The sequence below is a fragment of the Poecile atricapillus genome, chromosome 6 (assembly GCF_030490865.1).
Source record: "Poecile atricapillus isolate bPoeAtr1 chromosome 6, bPoeAtr1.hap1, whole genome shotgun sequence".
Lineage (NCBI taxonomy): Eukaryota > Metazoa > Chordata > Aves > Passeriformes > Paridae > Poecile > Poecile atricapillus.
The window spans coordinates 8637633-8659098 of NC_081254.1; the positions used below are offsets into that span (position 1 = coordinate 8637633).

At 38.8% G+C, this 21466-nt stretch overlaps 1 protein-coding gene across 6 annotated transcripts in view; it reads right to left on the bottom strand.

Annotated features, from left to right (window-relative positions):
* The window catches only part of ARID5B (AT-rich interaction domain 5B), a 114495-nt gene that overhangs the window by 15481 nt on the left and 77548 nt on the right, over positions 1–21466 (bottom strand). For 5 of the 6 annotated variants that reach the window (XM_058841132.1, XM_058841135.1, XM_058841131.1 and 2 more), the window contains 4 exons: positions 19913–20025; positions 13858–14062; positions 11481–11533; positions 4148–4245 (listed from right to left, as the gene is read on the bottom strand). In XM_058841132.1, coding sequence (XP_058697115.1) covers positions 4148–4245; positions 11481–11533; positions 13858–14062; positions 19913–20025 — 469 coding nt within the window. The remainder of the gene's footprint in view (positions 1–4147; positions 4246–11480; positions 11534–13857; positions 14063–19912; positions 20026–21466) is intronic. The other variant, XM_058841134.1, reaches the window with a different exon arrangement.

Consider the following 21466-nt stretch of genomic DNA (forward strand, 5'->3'; position numbering starts at 1 on the left):
CCAATATGAATCACAGCCAGAGCTGGAGACAGAAAAAGGCCCCAACAGGTAATTACTAGTATTTCTGTTTTGTTCAATGTATTTTATTTGGAACTTTTTATACCTTGACAATTAGCAGGTTGGGTTTTTTTGTTTGTTTGTTTGTTTATTTTTGTTTTTTGTGTGTTTGTTTTGGGGGGGGGAGTGAGCAGTAGTGTAATATTTACAAAAAATCCCTAACAACAGCATCATCAGCACTGTAGAAACACAGTCGTGACACAGCTCATGACAGAAAGTTAAAGCTGCCAATTGTGTTTTGCATAAAAGCTAAAAGAAACCTCAAACCCTGCATGTGAAAACCACATCTGCCTTATTATGGGAAGACAGCATGGAGCATAGTGCTTCGCAGAAAAGTAGCAGAAAGAGGGTTTCTTGGTAAGAGAGAGAGATGTTGAGTACTGACAAGGGCTGTAGAAGTTTCACAGGAATGGTGGAGGCTGAATCAGCTCATACCAACCACACATGCCTCTGGTTTTCTGTGATCGTGACAGGTACGTGCATTAGAGGAACACAAATGAAGAAAGTAACGATCAAAACAACAACACCTTATAAGCTCTTTATGGTCCAAGTCGTGCACAGAGCAAGCCACAGTATCATGATGGGAAAACATTAATGCTTTTTATATTGGTAATCATCTGTAAAATGAGCAATTAAGTACAGTACTAATGGACTCTAGCCAAGAGCCTGGTACTAATATTAAAAACTGACAGAGATTAATAGGTTTGGAAGGAAAACTAGGCTGACAAAGACATTTTTATGACGTGCTTGGGCCTATTTCAAATAACCCAATCACAGGCAGGTCCAGACCAGCCATGCCTACAGTGACAATAATGCATTCATTGGCATTATATGATGCCTGTTATGCTTTAAATAAAAACATCCATTTGTTCTACTCAGAAACATGCAGTTTCATTATTATACTCATTAATAAAACAGAAGCTGTCTAACTAATATACAAATAACACTTATTGAAACACTGGCAGTCTTGCCTTATTTTAAAATGAACACAGTTACTGGAAACATGAACTGTATTAATGATAAATGAATCAGTTGAAAATGCACACAAAGCCTTTCTTGCCCTTTATCAGTGGAACAAAGAAAACACTGCCCCAACTGAAGCACTCTACCTACTTATAGCACACCACTGGCTACTACCACAAGCCCTGCTCCAAACAGCGGGGTGCAGAGCAATACATTCCCCAAAGCCTTTTAAATATGGCTTTGTTCCAGCTTTTGCCATCCCCTGTACCACCAATCTGCCGACACATGGTAGCTTTGCAGAGGTTATAAACACTTTTAGAGAAAACAGTATCTTTTCACTGGATTTGGTAGACAGAGAGACAATTTTGCCCTCTACAATGCTTTTATTTTGTGTTTGGGCTTTTTCGTTTGTTTGGTTGGTTGTTGTTAATAGGTTTTTTCTTCTCTCTTTCTGAAATTCTGAAATAGCCTTTGAAATTCTGTATAAAACTCTACCTTTCAAAGGTGAACAGAAGAGGGCAGGAAGGAGGGATGACAATGCCTGAATTGGGACGTATTGTACCATTCCACTCCTCAGAATCCTAAGGATGTCATTGAAAGGCAGCTGCCACTTGAATAGCCTTGATATCCTAAAGTTGATGCAAACATCCAGTAGCTTCTCTTGGGAAGGAGTTGCTTAACACAATATGGATGCCCTTGAGATCCAGTTGTAAACATGAATGACAAGGCTTAGTCAAACAGCAGCAGGGCCAGTCAAGTCAGGGAACTGCCTGTTCTGCCTCCAGTAAGCATGGGAAGGCCAGTGGGATTCAGACAGGAAAAATCAGGAGATTTACTCAGCATTTGCTTTCCAGTTTAATTCAATTTCCAGTTTAGCTGTAGAGCCGTACAGGTTCAGGTTTGAAAATGTATGTGTGTCCTGAATCATGAGTGTGCGTATTCCTGCACTGTAGTTCTAGTTTTAGATTAAATGTCACCTAAGCACTTTGCGTATAAATGAGCATTACATTTACAGGTGCTGTAGTTAGAATTACCAGCTGAAACAAACCATGACAATTTAATTTACTTATTTTTTGAGTCTGAGGCTTACTGAGGAGCTTTCCTGGGGTGGGAAAAAAAGCATCTAACACTAGAAAAGTAGAGGCTGGATAAGTCACTCAGGTTTTTTGTATACGTGTTTTGGTTTTTCAGACCAGATTTAGTGAAGAACATTTTAGATAAGCTCAGGGCTAACCTAGAATATTTTTTTTCTCCAAATGCCATCTTTTGATAGCCTGCCAGGGATGTGGAAAATTAGGTGCTGTCTCATATCAGACCTAACATAGAAATACATGATAGACTGGCATCTATGAACTCAGATTTGAGTTCTTCAGTGTATTAAGACCAATCCAACCAATAAACTAGAAGACTCTTTCCTCAGACTAGGTCAAATCAAGCAGAACTTGTTTTGGGTAGCCTGGAAAGGCTTTTCAATCTGGAAGGCATCAGGAGTCTGCTCAGGTTTTCAAGTGTAAACAATGGGTTTTGTGGCACTTCAGAGCACATCCAAGTAACTGCTGAGTCAGTCACTCATGAGTCTCTACGCATGGGAGTGCAATGCAAAGCTCTTGCATGCAAAAAAACACCAAACCACTAACATCGAACACTGTCAGGAAAGCAGAAGAGAAAGACAGGGGTTCATGGAGTATTTGGGAATGGCTCATTTATTTTTCCACAACTACAAGAGATGTGCTCTCTCAGTGACTCTAGGCTTTCAGCAATGTTCCCTCTGCAACCCAAACCCACAGAGACCTAATGCTTATGTGTGCTTGGGTCTCCCCTGTCAAATAACATCTCGCACAGAACATCTGGCAAGGGAAAAGCCAGACTGCCAGTTGGAAACCTGTCAGCTGGCTTGGGTGCAAAGGAAGCTCTGAGATTCTCAGGGCTATAATGTTAGGGGTGGAAGAGCTAAATACCCACAATCTGATGAGTCAATAAAACAATTTATAACATTTGTCTGCAACATGAAGGCAAGCTGACATGCACAGCAGCTCATTCACTTCACTCTGCTGCTTAGCTCAATCTCCAGAAAGCTTCTAGCATTTATAATGGCATTCATTACATGCAACTCCTCTGTGCACCCAAGCCCTTCTGCTGGAGATGTCCCCTGTAAATGAGCATGATCAAATCCCCCGCCCTCCATGAGGACGGCAGTATCTCTCTTCAAGAGGCCTACACATCAGGCACTAAGGTAAGGAGAGAAACTTGCCATTGAACACAGCTCTGATGTGACACCTTCTGCACAGGCAAGTAGAATCTCTTCCTGAGCCCAGCAAAGTGACTTGGTTACGCCCAGGAAGAAGAGACTGAAATTTACTTATCTGAGCCAAAAATTGCTGAGCTTTTATTCACATTTGCTTGTCTAAGGAAAAGAAAAACAGAAGAAAAAGAAACAAAAAAAAGATAAAAGAAAAAGGAAAGAAAAATCCCCAAGAGTTGTTTCTAAAACCAAATCAAAACAACATTCCAGCTCCAGTATTTTACTCAATGTGTGCTGGCTTCACAAGCCCTGGAAGTTATTATCTACATGGGAAGAATAAGAATTCAACAGTTCTGACCAGCAACAATACTTGCAGAGAAAGAGTGTTTGGCAGCAGCTCGCAGGCAGGGAGGAGGGAAGGAATGCCATGAGGAAGAGGAATGCAACACTTGGCATGACCTACAACATTAACAGCACCCTGCATTATGGGCCACCGCATTATTTTGATCAAATCCACAATTTGCTTAATTGGTATTCCTAAAAAATGATAGAAGACAAGTGTTTGCATCAATTAGCTGCTGTTTCTTATTTTTCCTTGAGTATGTTTTTCTCAATTTTTTAGCTTCTTTAACTGGAAAGCTGTTGCAAAAATTAAGATCTATGCCAAAGGAAAATCAGATGCTTTTTTAATTTATTTAGTCACTGGAGACAGACACTCTGGTTAAAATTACAATGGATTGATTATCTGATTAAACTGTTGGGGAAATATTTACTAAATCCTTAAGAAGACTCTCTTTTTTTCTAATTCTTTATAAAATGCTTTGAACGCTTTCCAAATTAATTTTTTTTCATTATTAAACAAGCATTTCAGATTTGTTATCTTACCTTTCATAATGTCTGCGAGTACATGTAGCAGCACTTGTGCTTCCAGGATTACCACCTAATTCATCATAAATATGTTTCCATTGTCGACGGGCTGTTATCTGTAAAAATAGCAATGGAAAATTTAATCTTGCATCTTTACAGATTCTACGGCATTGGAGTTTACAACAACAAATGCAGGTATAACACTTTCAGAACAGCATGTACTACAAGCACTATAAAAGTCCCTACAGGTACACAGAGCTTTGGGTGTCTTTTTTTTTTTTTTTTAAGTTAACACTATGTCTATTTTCTTTCTCTCTAAAATGGAGTGATCTGACTGATTCATTATCAAGTCACAAGCCATACACTCTCAGAAATCAGAATCTCAATCAATACAGGGTCATTAACCATCAGAAGTTATGCAGACAAATCCCACGGTGAATTATGAAAATGAAGCTCAAACCATAGTCAGCACAAATAATGATTACATAGTTATTTTAACTGAATTAGAGAAAATAAATCTGCTGTGAAACCCAAATCCATCACAGAATTCTGTAGATCCGCAAAACCATAGTCCATAACTAAATACGTTACAAGCTGTTATTTTTTATCTATTTATATCTGTAAAATATATAGATTAAATACTAATGAAATCTTAACGTACTCCAATGTTAATGTTTAAGCTGTGTACTTTACTGGACCATACTGATGAAAATAAACATCTTGTACCATATTGAGTTGCCTACCATGGTTCTAGTTTGGTTTTTTTTTGTAGAGGAATTAGGATTATACAGAATAACAGATGGAAGACCTGGCAAAAGGATTGTTTCTGAATACCACTTCATTATTTTATATATTCTGCTATATTTAAAACAGGAAGAGAAACAGGAATAGAACAAGCACAACAGATCACCCTTGTTTGCCTGCAGCCCATAAAAAAGGCCCGTAGAAAACTGTGCAGGCAATTTAGGGAGAATTTTGTCATTTGCTGCAGAATGCTGTGGATTTTAATATATTCAGCCCTGGAGGCTTCTTTGGAGTTACCCACAGAGCAGCCAATGGCATTTACTGACGAGCTAAAGGCAGCAATCAGAAGAGAACAAATACTACAACTTGCAATCTGAAGCCTGTAATTTTAATCTAAATGAGGAGATAGCTACCATCATCAAATATTACAGAGTAAGAGGTGTTTCTGTTTTGCTCAAAGCCAAAAGCATGGCTGGAGTCTTATCATTTGATAATGATACAATTTCTTTAAATTTATTGTTTGCAGAGTTCTCCAGAAAACAGCAGTAGCTTTAATTCACTATTAACATCTCAGCATAGTTTGCACCTATAGGTACTTTGGGGGAAAAAAAAAAAAAGTAAAAAAAAAAAAAAGTGTTTTATCTTAAACCTTATATAATGCTAAATGAACTGACTTCATTCACTAATTTTATTTTCTGTCTTTTTTATTAAACCCAAAGACTACCAGCACAAGGATTCAAGCAATTCAAGGATAAATTCCACACAAGCAAATTATTTAAATACAAATCAAACACTCATCTGATGATAAGGTTCATCCTAAGTCTGTTTTGTGTTAGTTCTTATGCTGTCTCTTCCCCAGGATACCCACACATTATTATTAGTACTAAAGTACTTGAATAACCAGAGTCCTAATGAGCCATAAAGAACATCACATCCTGAGAATATGAATGGATGTGCCTCGTGCAACCCAAAAAGTCGAATGAGAGTTGGACCAAGTATCCTGCTGTGGAGGAATGCCTGGATAGGAAGCTACCTCTGGTCCTGCCTCCCACATTCCACCAGTCCTCATGACAGACAGAGGTGTGGCCAGACACGGAGCCTTCTTGGAGCTCCCCAAAAATCACAGATTCCTTGAGGACTGCTGCAATCAAACCTTTGGCAGGCTCATGTATGGGGGGATGAAAGTGCATGAAGCTGCTCTGGGGTCTGTGCTCTGGCCCTTTGACAAGCACAACCTGGCTGGGCTTGCAAGGCTATCCAGGACCTGAAGCCTTGGCTAAGAATAGTAACCCTGTGCAGAAACTTTAAATGAAAGCCAAGGATTAGTTAGCAGGAGGACTACTGTAAGTCCCCCTCATAAACATTCTGATGTGACTAAGAAGCATGGTCTCCATTTTCAAAAGGAAAACTTTAAAGCCCTAGTCTCATTTACCATGAGCTGACTCAAGTCAAGCTGGAACACTAGTAAACATAACTAAGGGGAAAAGTGAATCCCTTTGAAGTCCATGGATCATTCTTTGTGTCTCTTTCTTCTCAGCTGCTTAGAATAATAGTAGTTTCACAAACATTTCCCCAGCTTTATCCAATTCTACATCTGCAATGGACCAGAGCTCCTTGGCAATTAACTGAGTTGTACCCTCCCACAGAGGGAGTTTAAATTTGACATTCCCTGAAACAATTGTTATTCTAACAAAGCCTGGGGCCGAGTTTTTCCCTGCTCTGGAAAGTTTATTTTTTATGCTTAATAAACTTCAAAGGACTAAAGGAACTGATTAATTACATCCTTAAACAATATGAACAAAATGCTTCACTGAGGAAACTGTACTCTTGTCATGCAGGGCAGGACTGCTCAAGCTGGATGTCCCTGCTGACCATATCCAAACTGAAGACTGCCTTCCTTTCTCATACAAGTTCTTCCCAGCCACCTCAGTGACCAAATATCCCAAGGAGTCAGGAAAGGATAATGCTTGGCAATGCTATGTTTATGGTTGTGGTTGCTACCAAAAATGTCGGCCTCTGCTGCTTTAGTTTTTTTATTTGTTTTTCCTTACTCCTAATAGCATATATATCACTCCCAGTGCCTGCCACATTTCTAGAAGTGCAGGATGGTCCAGACTCACCCATTAACTGAGGCAATTTCATAGGCCAGTGTCATCTCTGACAGCTTCACATTCCAATACTGGCTTTAGTTTTAAAGTGGCCTTCTGGGTTGCAGAGCCCTCCTGCAATTTGCTCCAAGCTACATCTTCAAAATCCTTGAATCCTGTGCTGGGCCCACTGGAAGCAAGCACCTTTGAAAACCTCTGGCATGTTTCCCAACCACCAGAAATCGGAGTTAAGCAAAGAGACTGGCCTGTCCAGGGATGTAAGAGCAGATCTGATTTGGTTCCTATAAGCACAATATTATGCAGTGACTGGTAGTCCAGAAAAAAACAAATAAAAGCAATTATATATTAAAGCAGAAGACTGTTTACAAACATGCTTTTAATGGTGTCTTCTGCTTTGAGAAATCTTAAGGTCTTCTGCACTGCATTCCTAGCTACCAGCTCCTTCCTTGTGAAAGGCTTTCTGCTTATTTCCTGCTGCAAACATAATGGGTCATGGTAATACAAACTAATAATACAAACTTAATTCTAGTCATGGTACATGATGTTCACAGCTCTCTTCAGAGCTCTGGGCATTAGTTCTGTATGAAACAAACCCAGTTAGCTTTGCATTCCACTGATACACCAGTTCCTTTGGGCCTGCCCAGACACAGGACTGATGTATGTGTCAATCACTAATTTTTAAAAACTAAAGTACTTAATTGCTGCTTCCAGGAGACAAGAGCTAAATGGCATCCCACAGACCTTTGACAAAATCTAAGCTGCTACATACTGAAGGTTAAGCTTCACCTAATTTTCTTCTTATCCTTTATCATTCTGAGACATCTCCAGGTAGAGTCCATTCAGCAGCACAGCCTTCTGCAACATGCCAAGGCATTCCTTTTATGTTGACTCAAAAGGAAAAATGCTACTTCATAGTTTGCCAAGGACAACTCTTTAGGTAAGACCTGGAAGTTTCCCATCTATGAACTTCTGCATCTATTATTCACTTAACTTAGGGTGACTGAGAAAATTCCAGGCAACAGCTGTTAAATGCCACTGCAGCTGAGCCCCCTACAACATGGCATCATTACATATTTCATCCAATGATTTAAGGACATTTTAAATCATTCATACTGTGAAGGTCTGCTATAGAGAGTGCTTTCCAATGCACTCTCCTATTATTAGTAACAAAGATGCTCATCTCACATATCTTTGTTTAAGAGAAATATGATTCTACCAACTACAAAGAGACAGCTTCATCTGTTAAAGTCTTAAATCAGTTTCTATGGATTGCTGTTTATATTAAGCCTGTATTATGTTCAACAACAAGTACAAGGGAGTGTGGTATTGCACAGTTATAGATGACAACTAACTAAGAATTAGTAATCAAATGGAGGAGAAATGACTCTTGTAAGTACTCTAAATGGAGAGCACTTAAATATGACACATAATCATGTCTTGACACTATTAGATATCCTGTATGTACATCCCATATGCAAAGGTAATACTCTGTCAAGCCTCACTGGATCCATTCCCCCAGGGGGAAAATCAGATGACTAAGAAAGTTGTTCTCTGCATCTCAAATCCAATCCCTGTCTGTTCTCAGTCACTTTTAGATCCTTAACTGACAGGACTGAACTCAAAAATATTGCAAAAATCTTCTGTGCAGAGGATGAAAAACACTGCACATGATCCATGCTTGTTTCTCAATAATGCTTTTTACACTGCATCAGCACATCTATATAAGAACAAAGTGGACAAGGCAGTGAATAAAATTAAAAATGGGCAGACTATAACTCTTTTGCCAAATAAAAGGATGCAAAGTTTGCAACTGCTTTAACTGGGGAGGTTTCTATGCTTGTAAAAAAATTGTCATCTGACTACTTTAAGTTTCTATGCATCATTTTAAGCAATCCTTTATCTGCTTCCTGTTCATAAAATGGCTGTCACATGTTGAAGTCGAACATCTACTTTTAAATATTATTTTCTTTGCAATACTTCCAAGAGAAAAGGCCTATTTCTATCTCAATGCACAAACCAGAAACTTGTGAAATTTTAAAACCAGTTAAAGATGATGAAGCCCTTGTAATGGTTTGCTCAAGTCAGATGGAAGAAGCCATAGAGATAAATGTGTATTAAACAAGGCAGATTTGAGAAAGCTGTTCCACTCCACGACTTCTCATCAATAGATGGTGGCACCGTGTATGAGGGTGGTGGATTCTGCACAACACTGAATTAAAGAACTCACTTGAAATTTCTGCATCTAAGTAGACCTACCAAGATCCTAGAACTGATAACCATGTCACCCCTACCATCCACTGACTTGTGAAAAATGAAACAAATAAACCACAAAAGCTTCTCAGCAATGTTTGCCATTATAAAATATATACAAACTAATGCAATTGACAAACTCAATGCATATTAACTGGCCATAAAATAATAAACCCTGGGGTGTGCACAGGTCAGAATATTGCAACAGCTATCAATACAATACTCAGGGAATTTAAAGCAAAGGCAGATCTGTACTAGAGGATGACACTGTTAATAGAAGAGAATGAGGTCAGGAAATTTTATGCTCTGTATACAACTTAAATTGCATCACAACAGTCCTCCCAGCTTCAGCTTGCCTGCAAAGAGCACAGACGTCACTCAGATCATAGAAACAGGATCAGGCTCACAATTTCAGACACAGTTACTCTCCAGCAAAAGCTGGGCTCATGGCTATGTCAGAGGGTGTGAGCTGTGCTTGCCTTGCCATTTACTGAACAGGAAGCAATTGCTTAGTTTACTCTCTATGAAAAATAAGCACTGCTGGGACATTTTCATTCAAGGTGACAAATGCCCCTAAACAACAGAGAACATCTGTCACTGAGAAAAGGACAGGAGCTTTGAGACGAGTGTGGACTGAAGCTACACTGGCTGACATTTTCATGAATGTGATCCTTCCCCTCTGATCCTGTCACTTTTCTCAAACCTGGCTCTGGGGCCTTGACACAAATTCACAATCCTACTCTTGCTCTGCCTCAGGATGGGCCTCATGCGACACAGGTGCCACTGGGATATTGCTGTACAGAGGCTCACCTGCTCCAGCTCATCTAAATCCATCCCTCTCCCTCTGGCACTAAAACTCAGGTCTCTCCAGCAAGCCACCCCTTTGGCATCCTTGCTTCTGTACTCGTTCCCCTCAAGCAAACCTGAAACATTACTGTGAAAATTGGTCGCCTTCCTGAGCACTCTGAACATACCACTCTCTATTCAATCTTTCTCCTGGCCTTTCCTGGTGCTCTGGATCAAGTTCAAGATTTTAGCCCTCATTTTCACTGCACTTTACAACTCAAGCAATTACTGTTTGCTCATAATTGCTGTAATGATCTATCTATGGTAGCTATTCATTCATACATACCCATGAGCACGCCTACACACATCCCTGTACATAAGCATGGTATGTACTGATGAAAGATAGAGCAACAATAGAAGCCAAATATAGCATATATTTTTTTAAAGAATGTTAGATTTCATGTTTCACAAAATCCCAGGTGCACCCGTGCTAAGCACCTCAGGCTGCTGATGTACAGAGCAATGTACTTTATTGTATGGAAGGAAAACAGTTGACTTTTGCACTTTGGTTCAAATGACTTCCAGTTTCTTGATAGTGTATTTCTTCTTCTCATTTCTCTACAGCACAGATATGTCCCAGATTACTTCATAAACAAAGCAAAAGTAATTTCTTTCATCCAACTGTGGCAGGAACTGAACAACTTAATCTGATCATTGTGGGTGAAGAAAATATTTCCAGTGACGACATCTTCCTATGTCAATTGTTTTTTTATTACAGATGTCATATTGATGTGCCATATTAATGCAGCTCTTCTCATTTCAAGATTTTAATCTAAGTTTGTTGCTCTAATATTTTATTGGTTCAAAATAAATGCTGTAAAATCCATGGCCATCAAATTTTCCTGTGAGCTAAAAATACACTGCTCTTGTTAGATATGGTTAGCTGATAAAGTGTCAGAGACTCTTTTACTTTGATAACTTCCTGTTTATGTGGTATTGACCCTTATCTAATAAAAATCTTTTACACTTGGAACAAGAGAAGATTCTGCAGCATACTATTCTTTAATGGACAACGCTGATTACTTTTGAAAGCCTTTAATACATTTCCCATATTAGACATGAACAGATGTCAGGGATGTTGCCAAGTGAAATTTCTTTTATGCAATCTTGGCTTGTTGTACAATAATAGCCCTTTCTCAACATGGGAAAAAATTACATACCTAACTAATTTCCTTGACAGAGAAGAGTTACATATGTTTTCCACTTGGAGTTTTTATGACAAGTTTACAATTTTGCCAGATCTGGAACTAATTTGGACCATTTCCAAAAACGGCCCAATAAACCCACAATGAGTACAGCTAGCCTAAAATGCAGCAAATGATGGTTTGCTTTTACATTTTTTTTTTCTAACAGGGAAAAGTCAGACTGTACAATTATTTCATTTAAGTTACTTAAACACTTACTGTTTCATATCCTCCCAGTTTTTGAGCAGCTTGAAACATAGTCCAAAGGTTAACTGTTAGAGGGACAATAAGTATTTAGATAAGCATTGCATTAGCCAACATATTTCAAAGAAATGTAAATTAAACAGTTTAAAAAATAAAATAGATAAAAAAAAGCTCACAGCCCCTGAAAAAGCTCCTGTGAAACACTTTTCAAAGAGGTATTTACATAATCCGAAGAGTAAATATTGGCCCATACTATATATATTTTTAAATTATATATAAGAGAACACACAGATTCCTTAACAGGACTGGAAAAATACAGAGACAAAGGTAATGGGCTCATTTGACTTTTCTGATAAGAGACACAGTATAATGACTGTAGCATGTTTCTATAACTTTGATAATAAGAACTACTTACTGGGAAGAATGCTACTTTTAATTATTTTTTTAATACCAGTTTCATTAGCAAGAAAGCAAGACCCACACACTGGCTTATAGAGCAGGCCTATGAATTAGACAATATCCAATATTTACTGCAGCTCAGATAATGGGCTTCATAATCAATGAACAATAAGCTGCATTCTAGTGGGCCCTGCATGAATGAACCCAGATGGAGCAGGAATGAGCATTACTGGAATAATTATGCTGTGGCTGGTTGTACCTTGCCTGTGGCTCTGGGATCAGAGGCACAGAGGCAACTCAATTGAAAAGATGTACTGGGAAGGAGTTATTTCCTGCAGAACTTCTCTACTTTCACGTGCTTTTCATCCCAGCCCCCTGTCCCATGGGGCCACTGCTTGCTGATTTTTTATTTTATGTTTTTATTTATTTTATTTTAATTTTTATTTTATCTCATTTAATTATTAGAAGAAAAATCCATGTCAGTCCTATCAAAGGTGTATGCACAATTCCACCAATAGTGATTCCCCACAGAATATTTGAGGTCAACAGTACTGCTGTGGAGCATGGTGAAGAGGATCTCCTTCTCCATGGAGGGATGTTCTGCTATACTATACGTACTGCCTCTTCCCAACAACCTATTTATATTGGCAATGTTTGCACAAGCCTTGCTAGATGAATACAGAGCCCCATCCTGCAAACACTTCTGCTCTTCTCAGCATACTTGCTCTTGGTATTTAAGTATTTGCCAGATCAGGTCTCTACTTCATAATGAATGTCAGGGAAGTTTCAATGTATTTCAGCTAAATGTTAGCAGCAGGCCCTATCCCCAGTGGGCAACTTTAGAAATAATACTTTAGCTTGTCTTTTAAGCCCACCCTGTCTCCATGCTTGACAGAATGCAGAATAATATGTGGAGGTGGGGGAGAAAAAAAAATTCTTCGACCAACACAGAATGTTCTGAAAGCCTCACTGAACGTTGTACTGCTTTAAAGCTATCAAGAGCTTTGCTTAGGCCTTGATTTAATCTGAATCAATGCATAATGCAACGAAGCTGTTCATAGTACATTAATTTTACTCCCATTTCAAGCAGCCAGTTTTCAGACAAACACTGTAATCATTTGGAGTTATATAAGTTTATAATGGCTGCTGGAGGCCTGTTGCAATCAGTGCCAATTGCTATTAGGTATGTAAATTGTTATGTAAAACATACAGGTTTGACATCCTTCATCAAAATAACACATGGTTTTAATCTAGGAGATAAATTAGAGTAAATAATATTTCAATTCATGACATTTTCCCTTTAAGGAAATAAAGTATCATTCAATCTATAGATAAGGAGCAATACTCCCATTTACAGCTTTTGTTGGAAACTGTGAAAGATCTACATTGTGCTGTAATATTTATGCAAACTTCAGTTTTAACTGTATCTTCTCCACATACAATTAATTTACAGACTGTGGCATTACAAACTGTACATGCCAAAGCAATTCTAAAGACTGCATTCTGTATTAAGCAGACACAGTCTGTTTTTATTCTCCAAAGTCAGTAATTTATTAACTATAAACACATTTTGGGGCTTAAAAATATGATCCCTTTTGTGCCTTTCTTGGCCACCTTTAAATGTCTTCCTTTAATATTTGTCCTTTCATAAAGAACATCTGGGCACAATAAAGATATGTCATATTATTAAGTCAGAAGGAAGGCATTACACACACTGCAGATTTACAAAACAGAAAACTAGAGAGTTTTCAACATGCCTATTTCTAGTCATAATCAGTGGATTTAAACCTATAAATATCCAGCAGCAACTAACCCAGAAGGAAGAGGTGCAAATCTAGGCATAAGACAGTGAAATACCTGAACTGGAAAATGTGTAAACATGGCCCCTCCCCATCCATAAGGCTTTAAAATAGGCTTTGTGTGCAATTGCTTTCTCCAGAGAAGCCAAACCATTTTAAAATGTCATTAAGAAATTGAGAAAAAGGATACTTACTCTGCTTAAAACCTAAATAGGGTATTCGTTCAATTGGTGTTTTCCTTTCTTTCATATACTTATAAAGAGCCACAAGGAAAGCCTGCTCATCAGCTCTGCATTCTTCACCTATGGCAATCTTTGATTTATCCTCACTTGAGCCTTTCTTACAGTTGCTGTTGTTACTCTTGGGTTTAGGTAAAGCTGACTTAGCCTCACATTTTACCTGGGAAAAGAAAAGATGTCATATCAGATCTGAGTAACCTTTAATTTTCACTTAAGGAACAAATACGCTCTCCTAGCAGAATGGATTGCTGAAAAAAATGAAGGCCAAACCATACAACTGTGTTTGGCGGGAAACAAAGGAAGCTATTTATAAAGCTAAATGTCTTGTTCTGAATCTTACACACAGCATTTTTAAACAGCCACATCTTTAAATCATTGTAACTCACTGGTAATGCTCTCCAGATCTGCATTTTTATGACTATACATTGCTATGTCACAGCTTCTATCTCTCACATGCACTTACCATCAGCAAGTCTAATAATAACCCTTGTTCCAGGATTGACACTGAGCATTGTCAACTCCTGCAGACAACCCTTGGAGCTGAGGGTGCTCAGCCCCTTCCAGGAATGCTCAGCAGCCAGCTCTGAAATGACACATTTTTCTCTCCTTTGGCCCACCTAAATAGATGCAAACCTTTATCCAGGCAGAGCCCTCAGCACGTGAGTGGAGGTTCTGCTGTAGGATGGACTCAAGTCAAGTGTATCTGAACATCTGCTTAAAGTTAAGCACAGCCCTAAGCATTTAGCAGAAGGGACAGGCAGGTAGCTGGAGACTTCTCTGGTAGACTCTGGCATCCCCAATGCACTTAAGTCCCAGATCTCCAGGTCTCCCACTGGACTTCCCAGCAGATATGTGGCAGTCTGGAAATCAATATATTTGAACCACTTTACCTCTCCCCAGTATTCATACACAGGGAAAAATACCCAGTGATACTGGCTTATATCCTGCAGGCCCTCTTTGTTCCTTCAATGCTTTCAAAGACTTGTCCTTTGTGCTCCCGGAGGGAGCAGGTTATCCTGCTGTGCAGGAAGGCAGGAACTCTTGGTCAAGCAACCCATGGACCCTCCTTCAGAGCTGTCACTTCTTAACCAGGTGCATTCTGGTTATTTGTTGAAAATTCGGAAGCAACTGCTATGAAAAGCATTATATAAGTGCTTGTAAACAAACAACAAACATACCACTGGAAAGATCACAACCACAGTATAGTTATTTTATCTTAATAAAAGATACTCTGGCATTTCAGGCTCAGGGAAAGCAAAACCTTTATACTGCTCCAGGTATTAACTTTGCTTAGAGTACTGAGTTCAGGTGATCTGCTCCATAGTTTTTCACAGATGCTGGACAAAGCAATGATAGTTCCTAAGCAGAGTGGACAAGTGGTCATGATTTTCCATGGCAACTGATGCTACTGAAAAACCTCCATACTGGAGGGTACAGGCTCACTCCTCCCAAGCAATGCAGCAGGGACTGGTGCATTTCTTGCAGGATTTTTCTTGATCACTTGCTGCCGAAGTATGTCCAGTGTACTGCTTGATATTCTCCAATTGCACAGTTCAAAGAGATGCTGTCTTCCAATAGTACAAGATACCATCCTTTACATTTTAGTGATAGATATGCTTGTTGATTAAACTTTTGTTAAGATCACAGGTTTCATCCAAAAGTCAGAGGAGTTAATAGGTTGGGTTTTTTTCCGATTAAATGAACTTTGGACTTCCCCATCCACTTTTCAGGTCAGAGCTGTAATTCCTTGACTTTTTTTACTTTGGCACCTGACAAAAATTATTTAACAACTTCCAAAATTTAGATTACATTGTCATAGGTTTCAATGCTTCACCAAAGACTGGATTAACACTCCCAAAAGGAATGCATGACTTCAATAATTTTAGGATTTTTTATTGGAGTTGCAAATTTGAAACAAATTCACTGGACCCAGGAACAATTTTTCAGTTTTGTCACCAACTTGCTTGGCTTCTCTTTTTCAAACCAGGCAATTCAGAACTATGTTTGCAAAAACAACGTGGGCATGAACTCTTAAGTGAAATCAAAGCTCATGGCTGTGCAAGCAAGCTAACAGCAAGGAATACTACCCTAAAGGAGACAAAGTAATATTAAGAAAGCCACCAGGAGCTGGAAAAACCCGTGGTACACACAACCTTCCTTCTCTTTGTCTACAGAGAAGTAAGGTCAAAACCCCTGTGGAACTCAGAGGTGTCAAAATGCTATGGGTGGACTCCAAGCAGCATTAGGTTGAACAAAGCTTTGGTGAAGGCTACAATGCTTCATCTGCTCAGCATTTGATGCCCAAGCCTCACTTCTGGAACCTCCCTACCATCTGACAGGCAATATGGATGAATGTCATGAGAACCAAATGAGAACCAAAAGGGCCAAATGCCATTCTGGGTAACACAAGTGTAAATCCAGCGTAAACATATAAAAATCATGAGAGATCGATGAGAATTGGGAGAACGATGCCAGATTTGCTCCAAGCACCACCAACTGTCCTCCTCTTTCAAAACACAAACCCAGTGCCACAGCTGGATTAAGTTGGATAAAATGGGGGTGCAATGAGATGGGCTCTGGAACATGAATGTCTCCAGCTGTGTGTTCCATCAGAGGTGGATGATCTGTGACAACATGGCCAGTGAATACTCATGGGTACAACTGTGTGTTTGTCTTCTCCTGCCACAGGTCACACACAACACAGACCACAACAGACCTGCATTTTACAGTTTCCATCAGATAATGGCTGACACACTGGGAATAAATCTCCAGGTCTGAGACCATGCCAGGCCACCTGTGGCCACAGGAAAAGCGTATCCTGCAACTTTTAAACTAATTTCTCAGATCTTGCTGTACAAATGAAGTGAGAGGTTTACTTCAGCATTTGCACTAGAAGATGTAATTAATAGATTCCTTTGGGGACAATTTCTGTATTTAACAAGTTAATCCTTTCAGTTCCTCAAAATGGTCAGATCAGACAGTTTTAAAAAGCATTGGAACACATTTTGAATTGGAATCACTCTCTCGGAAGACGAAGCAGGTACAATGAGGGTCATCTGCCGGAGCCTGCAAGTCCCAAAAGCCTGTCCACCAGCACTGATGACACTTCAAGTATGAAAGCCTCCACAGTCCTAGGAGTGTTTTGAGAGAAGAGCTTGATATATCCAGGAGAGCTGATCCTGCTGGAGTAGATGGCCTTGTATTCCCTTCCCAGCTGTGGAGGGAACTCCCCTGGGATCTTCCCCAGGAGGCACTAAAATTGATGCAGTGACTACCAAAGAGATCAAGACAGCAAAAGCAAGAAGTGGCAGACAAAAGACCCATTTTTCCTGGCAGCACCTGCAGGTCCACCACATTGTCTGTGATGCTATCACTCTATTTTTAACAAGCTACCTATACTGGAATTGACCCAGAGCTGTTCCTACTCAACCACTTTTCCTTGTCAGGTAAGTGTGGAACCCTCAAAACGATCTGCTGATAGCTCAAGAACAAACATGCCTGATGAGAACTAGGTTTTAAGAATTGAGCTTTCTAGTCACAGGCAGCTGAGAACACGAAATTCAGCAAATCTGACAACTGTGCAGCTTGCATTGGTCTCCACAAGCTCAAAAACACAGCCTTTGGAATGACCCTCTTGCTGTTTCCCAATTCAAACCATACACCTACTGCAACTCCATCAGTCATCACCCCACCACTGAGAAATGAGGCTGCTGCCAGACACTGAGTGTCATGATCTGAGAATGCAAGCAGCACAATTTCTGGTCAGAAGGGATTCTGTCTGGGACAAGAATATGGGCAGGAGGACTGCTAAACGCTTCAGCATCTGACACAAGTGGATTCGTCCTGTTTACACGAGCAGTGTTCAATCCTCCTCTCTATGGACTCACTGTCAGCATCAGTTGGACATGGAGCACTCAAGAGGACAGCCAATGGTGAACTCGAACATGGAGCTTCAGATGACCAGATCCAAACAGTTCCCAGCAATGAGAAGACAGTAGATGGATCTCTATTTCTCCCCTTCCCCAAACACCCTTCTCTTCCCTCCCCATTAACACACAGGTCCGCACAAAGTGCAGTACATCTGCTGTAGAGGGTTTGATGCACTGTCTTCCTCTCATGGAAGTGTATCCACAGCACTGAGACATAGATTGATGTGAACAGCCACTGTGAAATCAGTGTGACTACACGCAAGGACATTATACCATGAGCATGTCTATTATTTATAATGAAATTAAGCTGGCCAAGATAATTAATGCTATTAATATCTGCACAATGATGAGCACAGTATGACTAGATAAATAGGTGGAATTACTTCTTATCTGAAATATCCTCCCATCTGACTAGTAGAGTGAACCCAAATATAAACAGAGAGGATAAATAATTTGGTATGAAGTGTTACTGTGGTTTTGAATTATCTAATGCCTATATATCAGGTGCTGAAGCAGCAGAACTACTTGTGGTACAGTCTGGGGTGCTTTAACAATATGCACCATGCCTCAGTGCACTGGCAATATTTTGACACGAAAAATGGCTTGGGGAAAGGGTGAATTGAGGCAAATTGAGACATTTTCACACAATGATTTTGCACATTCTTTCACAGAGAAAACATTCAGGCAAACTCTATAGTATCTTGCAGGACCCTGCAACTCAACACACCAGGCTCCATCACCTCTTACCATGCCTGTCTAATATGATAGTACAGACTCCAACTGAGCACAATAGGGCATAAAAAGAAGAGAAACAAGGACTTAAGGGTAGAGTTTCATCATGAACTTCAGCCTCTTTTATCGTCATCAACAGAAGGCACAATTTTAACTGAACTTCTAGGGAGGAGGAGGAGGTGGAATTTAATTTGCCGTTCCATGAGAAACTGAGAGTACAACACTTTACCTCTTTAACCTCCTAATCTCCCAGGACATTCACTGTGTACAACCATACCAACTCAAATGGATCTATAGATTCACTGTATTTCCTAAAGAGATGGTCACAACAATGGAAGTGTCCATCTAATATACTGAAACAATAGATTTGGGAGGAGTTGGTGTAAAAATTCAGTATACGCAAATCTCTTTAGCTGTTTAGTTTAAAAGTATCAGCAACAAAGTTCTGTCTCAGATAAAAATAAACTATTACTCTAAGTAATTTTCCATCTTTGCATCTTAGAGTTTCTAATTAAATCATCTTGAAAGGAGCCATTTGTGATGCTCTTTTTTTTAAGAGAAAACCAAATTCCTGTCTAAAACCACTCAGACAGCATAGAAAATAAGATGCAATTTACACTACAGAAACTCAGTTTTAAAATATTCTAAGGAAAAGATACAAACCCATAAATACCTTAAAGATTAAGTCTATAACCACTAATCAAATTTTTACTTGCATTATGGGCTAAGCACTGCAGCACATACAGAAGACTGTGTAAAAGCATGCATTATTTAGCAAACTGTAGAACATGCAGCTAAGCAGTAAGTATTAAAGAAACAGCCCAGATTTTTTTTTAAGCTTTCATTCTGAGTTTCTGCCTTTATTTATTTTTTTTTTTTCCAATTTAAAAATGACGACATCTTAACATTAGCGTAATGTCGCTGGTGTTTGCTTCTTAGAAACCATTACTGAGGCAGCTCTTGTTTCATAGTCTATCTTCAAACTTATATTTAGAAGTACATTGTAACAGGGTGAGCTGCTCCCAGGTTTATTTTTAATTCAAAGATACTGTCACACACTATGTTTGTGTGTCACAGAATGTGAAAACTAACACTAGATGCCAAGAAAGCTTAAGCACTACCAGTTACCAACAAGCTGATAGCGTTAGGTTGTTAGGTGATTATAATTGCTAGTAACTTTCAAAACAGGCATGATTTAAAGTGAAAAAACAGAACTATTGAAAAAAATTACGTTTATCTCCCCAAGAAAATAAATTACACTCTAAATGTGAAACCGCATGCTAGGAAACAAAGGCAGGGTTGTACCTAAAAAAGAAGAGTGCTGAAAAGAGTATTATTAAGTAATTTACCTTGGCAACAGCTTTGCTTTCAGAATTATTGCTGGAATCCTTAATGCCATTTAATGAATCTCTTCTCTGTGGGCACGGCTTCTTTTTGCGTGGTCTGCCTTTAAGATTTGGCGCTGCAAATTAATGGAGAATACTTTGAGTACATTGTCTTACACTGGATTATTAACAGCCAAAAGCATAATAAATAATTCCACTACAATCAGTCACAGAAATGTATACATCTGTCTACAGCAAATGCTTATTATGAGCTTCCTGTCCTCTATGGGTTACATCTTGACACACTATACATTTCTATAGGATATCCCCCAGGGCTAATCTATTCTACTTTCACATAACCAATTAATATAAAGTCAAATACTGGTCTCCCAAGGACTTGGAGAGAAAGCAAAAATATTTCTCCCTGGTACAAAAAAGAACAAAATTTAATATTAATAGGCAACTTTGCATTAATCACCCTGCTGTCTTTATTTCTAATCTTCAAGCCAGAGTACTAACTGCTGTTTTCAACTTTGGGAGACATCTGGCATTTGAAATGCTCTGAAATACTGAAATTCCTTACAGTTCCAAGAAATGTTTATATATCTCGTCATTCTTGTCAAAGTTTTTTCTAAAAAAGTTTAAGAAAAAAATAAAATGTTACCCTGAGTCCTGAAATGGATCAAAAAAACCCCTTAACAAATAGTTCTGGAAGTTGACAAGTACTGAAATAAGTGATTGATTCTTTCATAAGGGTTACATATCACACATACAAATTAACGTGACTCACTTTCAGTTTTGTCCAATTCTTAAGATAAAACAGCTCTGAAATAACACAGTGACTAAATCCCAACTGTGCTGAGCCATATGAGGGATGGGATATTGATCATCATAGAAAATACCACGCTCATCTTTCAATAGTGCTATTACAACATAAATTATTATCATATATAGAAATAACAGATGAAGCAGATGCTTGCTCATTATTACATGTCCCCTCTGCTTTCAGATTTAAAAAGTCAGCCTCTGACTACTATGGCAACATTTAAAATGATAAACAATCATTAACTAATGACTGTACTGAATAAGATAATTTCCCTTAAACCTTCATGTTTTAGGTAACCATTGTTTTCATTACTTAAAGGGATGATTAGAACAATGTCAGAAACCTAAACATCACAAACCTCTTGAGAATCTTCTAATTGTTTCTAATCTTACATTTGTCACACAGTAAGCCAGTGGTTTCAGGACATTTTACATTTTAATTAGTTTGCTAACACAATAAATGGTGCTAATTTGATTTTATAGTTTGAGTAACACTGTCATATTTGGTCTGCTCAGAGAAAAAGAAAAGCTTTGGGTTTAAAATAAAAAGTCAGATCCTTTTTCTTCCCCCAATACTGGTGTAAGGTAAAAAAAAATAAAAAAAAAAAAAATCTGTATGTGTATATATATATGCATGTGCATATGGGAGTAAGTCCATATTTGTGTCTATCTAAAAATACATCCATCTCCCTACAGAAATATCTCCATCTATCTCCAGTGAAGCACATTCTGCTTATTGAAAAGTACTGCAGA